This window comes from Gekko japonicus, unplaced genomic scaffold (assembly GCF_001447785.1).
Source record: "Gekko japonicus isolate JY-2015 unplaced genomic scaffold, Gekko_japonicus_V1.1 scaffold53, whole genome shotgun sequence".
Taxonomy (NCBI): domain Eukaryota; kingdom Metazoa; phylum Chordata; class Lepidosauria; order Squamata; family Gekkonidae; genus Gekko; species Gekko japonicus.
Window position 1 is genome coordinate 1180417 of NW_015162474.1, and position 8615 is coordinate 1189031.

The following is an 8615-nucleotide window of genomic DNA, read 5'->3' on the forward strand; positions in this document are numbered from 1 at the left end:
CTCAGTGGTGCTTCCTCACTATGTATCTCATTTCCCCAATGGGTAACAGTACATTACCTTGATATAAAATCAAGCTGTTAAAATAAAGCCTAAAAATATTAGACAAATGTGGAAAATCCTGTGTAGGTTGTTATATTTTTCAAGTTATTTACCTGGACAAAATAGGAGGCAGCTCCATATTGTCTTCCATGTCTTCCTCCAGATGGCAGAACAGAAGCCACTTCATTATTGTTTCTTTTGGTGTATAACTTGCATTTCCTTCCCAATAATTCTGTGCTGTCCTGATACGCAAAGTTTCTGGCACTCCCAAAGTTGCCATTGCTATTGCTAAGCACTGAGCTGCAGAACTATAAAAGATCATTTCCACAAGATTATAATCTGGATATAACAGGCTGTGTGCAATGTCATACTGTTAGCACTCAAGACTCCTCCTCTCGCTGAGGAGCAGGTTAACGCTAGAAAAACCATAAGCACTCTTCCTAATAAATCACACACACACACACACTCAAGTATCATATGCTGTAATACACTACCTGGCCTAAAATAACACAAAATGGAAGTAAGGCATGGACAAGTCTGGACATACAGTTTAGAAGTGAAAAGAGCAGCTGGACAGCTAAGAACCTCCTCCCCATCCTAGAGAGGTGCATAATTTAGGACAAAGGGTCTCCCAAGAACCTACTGCCTCACATTGGACTAATCCCCACCAACCTCTAGCCTCACTTCCCCTCACCCATTTACCTGAATTAAGCAACACTTAACGCCATTCACCAAATACATGCAAAAAAGCACAAAACTTCAAAGACAGCATTAACTGGACCATGAAGGTTATAGTGTATTCAAAAATGTTCCCACTGTACCTTGAGGGCTTGCATGCAGCTCCTGAAAATATCTTCCAGATTTCTCTGTCCATTGTTACTAAGTGTTCTTGAATTATTACTCCAAGTAGCCCAAAACTTTCCATTTCAGTTTGCTGGAAATTCAGACTACGAACAACAAGAGACCATATTTTCGACCACGTTCGCTGCAGCTCTAACCTTTGCGTGGTTTTCAGATCTGATTTTTGGCTCTGACACAAAGCAGCTTCTTTAAGGCATCTTAACACATAAGGTGATCGTTTTCCCCGCCGTTGCTGAGGTAGTAACTGATACAGTATGTTGAGTAAGTGAGGCAGCTCATGATGAGGAAGACTCATAGGGTACTTTGATATTAATCGAATGGCAATCTGCAACCTTCAAAACATGCAAAAATAAATCAGTAAAGATTGGATAAAATTAGCAGTTTTAAGTGGAAAACTAGAATAAGTGAATTTTTACCAAGGTATGACATCAAAATCGTTCTGTGATTTTTGCAGATTGTCCCGAATCACTTCCCAACCCAATTCAATTCTTCTGCGTTTGGAGGGTCCTTCTCCATCGCCACACTCTCTCTGAGTAATGGCATATGACTGAGTGATCTCCAGAACTTTGGTGTCTTCAGTAAAGACCTGAAACAAACAAATAAAAGGAAAGATAATAACTAACATAATTTTATACTAAAATATAAATTAACTGAAAGTATTAAGGCCCAATCAGTGTAATGGAGGCTTAAGAAATGTCTGCTGATATCAGAGCCAGCTTGACTCATCCCCAAAACTTTACTTAAATTAATCTTCTTCAGAATTTAAGCATGCAAAACACATCAAAGAAACCAAAGATTTACATAGCAGTTACAGTAATAAAAGATTAATCAGTTATGTTCCTCCCCCACACAGACACATTTTGGGGCACAGAAGGATCCCCACATCTCTAATAATAAAAGGATGTGCCTGTCCATCCATGGCAAGCATAACTCATCAGTAAATGAAGCTAGGGGTTTCAAAACTGGCCACCAGCTTCAAGATGATCATGGGAGCTGCAGTGCCAAACAAGAAGGGAATCAGAACACATAATCTCCAGACCACAACCTTACCCCCACCCTTGCTTCTTGCACTGGAAGCTATGATTGTCTCTGGCAGGCACCGGCTTCAGGATGATCATCAGTGGCTATTAGCCACAAGGTATAGATAGCGGCTCTGGGGCAAGTGATGCTCTGTCTTCTTGGTGCTTGGGGGGGTCAACAGTGGGAGGGCTTCTAATGTCCTGGCCCCACTGGTGGACCTCCTGATGGCACTGGTATTTCTGGCCACTGTGTGATACAGAGTGTTGGACTGGATGGGCCTTTGGTCTGATCCAGCATTGGCGTCTCTTATGTTCTTATAAGAGGCGGGCCTTATTGGAAACCTGGGAGGTGGGAGGATGGCCACCTCTGCCAAGTGGGGGTGGACTTCCTCATAAGAACATAAGAGAAGCCAATGTTGGATCAGGCTCATGGCCCATCCAGTCCAACACTCTGTCACACAGTGGCCAAAAATACCAGGTGCCATCAAGAGTTTCAGTAGTGGGGCCAGGACACTAGAAGCCCTCCCACTGTTGCCCTTCCCCAAGCACCAAGAATACAAAGCATCACTTGCCCCAGACCGATAGTTCCCATCTATACCATGTGGCTAATAGCCACTGATGGACCTCTGCTCCATATGTTTATCCAATTCCCCCTTGAAGCCGTCCATGCTTGTAGCTGCCATCACCTCCTGTGACAGTGAATTCCATGTGTTAATCCCTCACCCAACACCCATGTCATGAAATAACAACATCTACCTCATAACACAACACCTACCTCATGATTACTTTAAATTGAAAACTCTGATTTCCACTGGTCTAGTGGGGCTGGGAAGCTCCTGTCCTGTCGGTTGTCTGCCTTTCTATTGTTGCATCACTAATCACTTTAAATGGAAGACTCTGATTTCCACTGGTCTGGCAGGGCTGGGGTACTCACCAAGCTGTTGTGGCATAACTTTGGGGAATATCTGCCTTCCTGTCCTTCAGAATCTCCCTTTGGAGACTTGGGGGAGCTGCGAGTATGGGGGGGATGCTTGCCTTGCTTCCAGTGTCTGGCTGGGGGAGTCTGCCCAGGTGAAGTTTCCCTGTGAGTTTGGTGCCACTGGCTTGTTCCTAAGCAGTCCTGGAACTGCAGTTGTCTTTTCCAGACGGAGCACTGGGGAGACCAGGACCCAAAAAATGTAATCCACCGCCAACTTGGAGAGGTTGGAGAGGAGCATGCAGCAGGGTGAGGTTCCCTGTTTGTTTGGTGTGTGTCGCTTGCAGGAGGTCTATTCTATACACTTTGAACCTGTGTCTGACATTTTCCCCAAAAGTACTTTCCAGGCTTGACCTTAGTTCTGTTGGGTCTGCAGAGCCACAGTCGCACTGATTCTGCTGGGCATGCAAAAATGCCCCCCACCTTCAGTTTCTACTGAGAGATTCTCTTGTTTGACCTTAGTCCATTGGAAACAATGGAGGATGGGGCACCTTCTGGGGGGGGGTGTAACTCAGACCCCATGAATCCAATCCTCACCAGACTCAGTGGGCAGGCAGAGGAGAGTCAGCTGGAGATCTGTGGCAAGTTTGATGTCTCTAGCTTGCACAGGATCTGTTCTGTACATTCCTGAACCTGTGCCTGACATTTCCCCAGAGAGCACTTTCCTGGGGGCACCTTCTTTGGGGGGTTATAACTCGGACCCTGTAAATCCTTTTTTTTATGCCCCCCAAAGGGGAGTTTTTATTTACATTTTCTATAAACTACAAAAACTACAACTAAAAATTGGAAGGGGGAGGGAAACTAAAACCCTAACACTATAGCTATGGGAAATGGGGAAAGGACAAACTAATAGATGAAAACTACTTGATGGGGAAAGGAAGCTACTATTCTAAACTATTTCATCTATTGGATTTAGGGAAAGGAAAGCTAATACATGTCACGATCTAATTAGCTAAAAGTAAGGCTTATTAACCTAATGTTACAAGTTGGTATACAGGTTGGTTCATTACAGTATTACTTTAAGAATATGCATTTAATAGCTTAACACAAATTCTGCCTTTAAGAACTGTTGTTCTTGTTCTAGAGTCTTTTCTTCCTGCGTTTCTTCGTTTTCTTGAGTTTGGGGGTGGCTTCTGCTTTCTCCGATTCTAATGATTCTGGTGATCCACATGGTGCTTTTTGAATCCTGTGAGTAGGATTCTTCTTCTTCTTCTTCTTCTTCTTCTTCCTCCTGATCTGGTTTTGAGTTATTTTCTTTCTTCTTATATTTTGAGTTGAACATTTGGTCCATAAATTTTTCCGCTTTTGGAACAGAGTCAATTTTGTATTTTTTATCCAGATAGTTGAAGCTCAGTCCTTCCGGGAATAACCATCTATATGGTACTCCCTTTTTTTTGCAGAGTGACAGAAAGCATCTTGTATAGTTCCCTCCGTTTTCTGACTTCAAAGGGAATGTCTTTTAATATTTTAATCCCTTCATTCTTAATTTTTAAGGGTTTTTCCATTGTAGATTTTAATACCAGTTCTCTGGTAGATCGTTTTGTGAATTTAAAATAGGTTTCCCCTAGGAGTTTATTTTTCTTTATAAAATCCGGGTAAGTCCTGTAGGCTACATCCATCTCTTTCAATAGGTCTTCCTGTTTGTAATCCATTAATGAAGCCTCCGCCAAAGGTCCTTGTTCTTCTCTTCAGGGATCCCATGGAAACGTAGATTGTTTTTGAACACTGTCCAGGTTGGTGTTGAGGTTAGTCATCTGTTCCATTAGGGGGCGCAGTGCATTTGCTAACAGTGAAGAAAAGTCTGTAGTTACTTCCTGGTTCTGAGAGGGAGTCGTTGGTATGTTATTTCTGGTCACCAGTTTTTTCTCCGTCGCCCTCTGTCCTCTCCCAGCCATTATATCAACAAGAAGTAAGTTTTCCAAAACAAGGCAAAAGTTATACGAGTTAAATCCACTTTGTATATATTGGCAGGTTTTGCATTCACTTAACTTCTTATGCACTTATTTTAGCACTAAGTCTTTTTATTTCCAATTTAAAGCCACTTTTAAATCTTTTTCAAAAAGGGGGGGAAGGTGCTTGGCCCCTCTCCCTCCACGCTTCAAACTTAGGTGCTTCCAATTACTATTAAGGTCCGTTCGCTTTTTCACCTGAGCATTGCTTAACTCACAGTTTGGAGACCTGGAGAGCTTTTGGAAGCATTTTAAAGTTTTGATCATTGTTGCTTGCTCTGGCAGTTGTCTCTAAGCCCCATATTGGCTCCATGGTGACAGTACCTTTCGGGGATAAGGTGAGCCTCAATTCCTTGGCCATCGCCTTGGAAGAGGCTCTCCTCAGCTCCCCAGGCTGAGGGTCTCCTACAGAGACCCCGGGGAGGTCCGGGACGAACTCGGACCCCTCCCATCAGCCGGGTCTCGGCGCGTCCCCATCAGAGAAAGACGGGATGCGTCCGAACAGTGAAACGCTTAAGCCAGAAGTTGGACCCTGTAAATCCAATCCTCACCAAACTTGGATGGCAGGTAAAGGAGAGTCAGCTGGAGATTTCCTATAAGGTTGGTGTCTCTAGCACACCGGGGGGCATTCTACTGCATCACGAGCTCACAAACTGAACCAGTTAATCTTGCACAAAAAAGTTTGTGACAGTCCGTGGTTCCTGAACTGAACTGCGTTTTCCCAGTTCATGCCAATCCCTAAAAGCTATGAAATGTTCAGCAAGGAAAGATCTCACAGCCTGCTTTGGGCCATTTTCCCTCATGTTCCAGGGCTCTAACACACCTACCTACCTCTTTCACTAATATCTCACCTCACTCAAGAAGTTCACCTGCAGATCCATACACTGCACTCATTTTTTAAAAAAAACTCTCTTCCTTTAGCTCTGCATCCTTTTCTCCCCACTTCCCATGCAACTCCACTGCCATTTTGTAGGGGCCCTTCCCATCCTGTTACAACTTATCTCCAAGCAATTATTGTATTCTGATGCCCAGCTGAACAACATTCACTCTCAGTGACCTGAGCTTTTGTACGGCCCACTGTATGCCTTTGAAGCCCACAATTCACCTCACATTCCCTCACCCACACAGACTGCACTGTATGCCTTGTCAGTGTCTGTTCCCTAGCTAATCCACACTCCCTGTTTTAACATTTCCCTTTGCAGACCCTCTTGATACCTTTTGTTCCAGCCTTCCTTGAAGGAGCTTAGACATAGCTCTCCAAGAATGCTGTGAAGTACAGCAACCAGTGGGGGACAGACACCCAAAATGCTTCATGGCTCCATGGGGATTTGAATGCGGGTTTAAAACACTCTAACCACTACCTCACTCTTGCTCTCACTCTGCTGGAGCTTCCCCATCAGTTTTCACACACACTACAAGCAATTTTTTTCCCTTTTCTGGAATCTATTCCTGATTGCTTTAAACATTGGTATTTCTTAATTTTGGTTGCTACCTGCCCAAAATAACAGTCTTTTATTGCAGCATGAGTATCAACCCAGGCTGAGGATGGCTTAGTGTTGTGTGAATAAGTGTTCCAAGGTGGTACAATACTAGACCAAAAAAAAAAAAGGTTTTCATAAGCCGAGAACTTCTTACTGGTTTTTTGGGAAAACATGCACACGTCATGCAGTGGTGACCAGTTCTGACAGATGAACTTCACATCTCCCCACATGATTTCTTTCAAGGTTATCTGTTATTAAGGTTTCTCTCCCTTTGCCACATAAGATGAGAAGAACAAAGCAGAAAGCAGTGGTGTCACTTGAAGGTTTATTGCTTTCTTACTTATTAGTTTCTGCTATTGTTAGAATATTTCAAATTGTTTCCTGGTTCCATATACTTATGAAATGCAACCTGCCTGATGGTTCTTTTTCAACAGAAAAGAGGCATGTCAATATTTAAATAAACAAGAAAATGTAACTTCACCTGTTGAAAATAATGGTTTCCAACTGTTGTAAAAGTTGTAGGACACAACTGATAGAGCCCTGATAGAGCTAAACCTCTTAAATTTTTACTGCTTTGGAGTTGACTAAAGAATTACTGTACAAGGAGCTAAGTTTCTGTCTTCTGCTATGAAACTATGGGCTGGGTAATGTCTTGTGTATATTTTATTCTGAGAACCTCTACCCTTCTAATTGTCTGATATACTTTGTGTTATGTGCTGTCAAAGTCACTTCCAACTTATAGAGACAGTATGAATTATTGACCTCCAGAACGTCCTATTGAGAACATCTTTGTTCAGGTCTTACAAACTGGGACCTGTGGCTTTCTTGTTTAAGTCAATCTGTTTCATGTTTGGTCTTCCTCTTTTCCTAACATTACTGTCTTTTCCAGTGACTCTTGTAATCTCATAACGTGACCAAAGTACAACACCCTCAGTCTCGTCATTTCAGCTTCTACAGAGTGTTCAGGCTTGAATTGATCTAGAACTCACATAACTGTCTTATGTACTAGGCTGAATGATATATGTGGAGATATAGTTTTTTTGTAATTAATCGACTATTGTTATTTGTTCTGCTTCTGTATGGCTCGTGGGCTATAACAAAGCTTGACTGGCTAAAGCATAACCAACTACTGAAAAAGTAGGATGAAGAACAATGCCACTAAGTTGACCCCACTTTCTACATTTTAAAATATTGTGCTTTCCTTTTATTTTTTTAAAACAAACAACATTAGGAATCCAATCCAACATTAATTTTCATTATGCCTTTCCTCTACTGAGTCAGAGTAGCATATGTAGATTTTTCTCTTCCTGTGTATTTAGCCTGTGAGGTAGGTTAAGGGGAGCGGTCACTCTCTGTCTGATGCATTGCTATGTGTGATACACATTCATTTACACTATGAAAACAATAAGGACTTTGTCCTTCAGTTGCTTATTAACTAAAATGTTGTAAGTGTATATTATGGTTTATAAATACCTAAGGTACCAAACTTGAAATTTGAAAACTTGGCTAGAATATTGGCAAGGTAAAATATTGTATAAAGAAAAGCTGGTGGGGATTTCTAAGGAAAAACTGAAAACTGGCCCTAGATCATTCTACTGTCAGGCTGGGGAACAGTTCAGGATCCTTTCTTTTCTGCCATATTTGTACACAGTACTGTTAAGAAACACATTCTGATTACAACAGCTGTCAAAAGTTTATGGTGATTCTCCTGCCTAAGGGAGGGGGGCACCCAAGTCCCCTCCTTCTCCCTCCCCGCCCCCTGCCCTCCCCCCATTGTGCTATGACTGCTTAGGTAATTAAGGTAACTCACATAATCCAAAATGGGCAATCAAGTAATTAAAAGCTTCCTAGAAGTGCAATGAACAAAGAAAAACTTCCGTAACATCCTTCCTAGTTTGCTCATATAGAGACCAAAATCTTGTTCCAAAAGTTCAGTCTGATAACTGAATGTGGTGTTTTACACTGTTAATTAATGTATTAGAATTTCAAAGAACCACTGGAAGACCTTTTGTTCTTGCTGGGCAATTCTTGATTTCGGCAACCACATTAAAATCCACTATGTATGGTAAGTCTTCCCTTCAGTAAATCCAATAAAAAAGCTTGCATGCAAGTCATTGTTTGGCAAAACAGCCATCTTTGCATAACTGATTTAGACTTTTTCTTCCCACTGTTCATATGAAGATTCCAAAGCAATCTATATTCATTAAAAACTAAGAATTCCTTTTGTAAAATCCAGATTATAATATAATCATTAAAAACCAATACCAAATAAAGAATTGTGAATAGCGAA

At 41.9% G+C, this 8615-nt stretch overlaps 1 protein-coding gene across 1 annotated transcript in view; it reads right to left on the reverse strand.

Annotated features, from left to right (window-relative positions):
* The window catches only part of MYRFL (myelin regulatory factor-like), a 73387-nt gene extending 67662 nt beyond the window's left edge, over positions 1 to 5725 (reverse strand). Inside the window, exons 1-4 of the mRNA XM_015405692.1 lie at positions 5696 to 5725; positions 1317 to 1486; positions 861 to 1232; positions 153 to 347 (exon numbers count right to left, since the gene is read on the reverse strand). Coding sequence (XP_015261178.1) covers positions 153 to 347; positions 861 to 1232; positions 1317 to 1486; positions 5696 to 5725 — 767 coding nt within the window. The remainder of the gene's footprint in view (positions 1 to 152; positions 348 to 860; positions 1233 to 1316; positions 1487 to 5695) is intronic.
* Positions 5726 to 8615: the final 2890 nt, after the last annotated feature.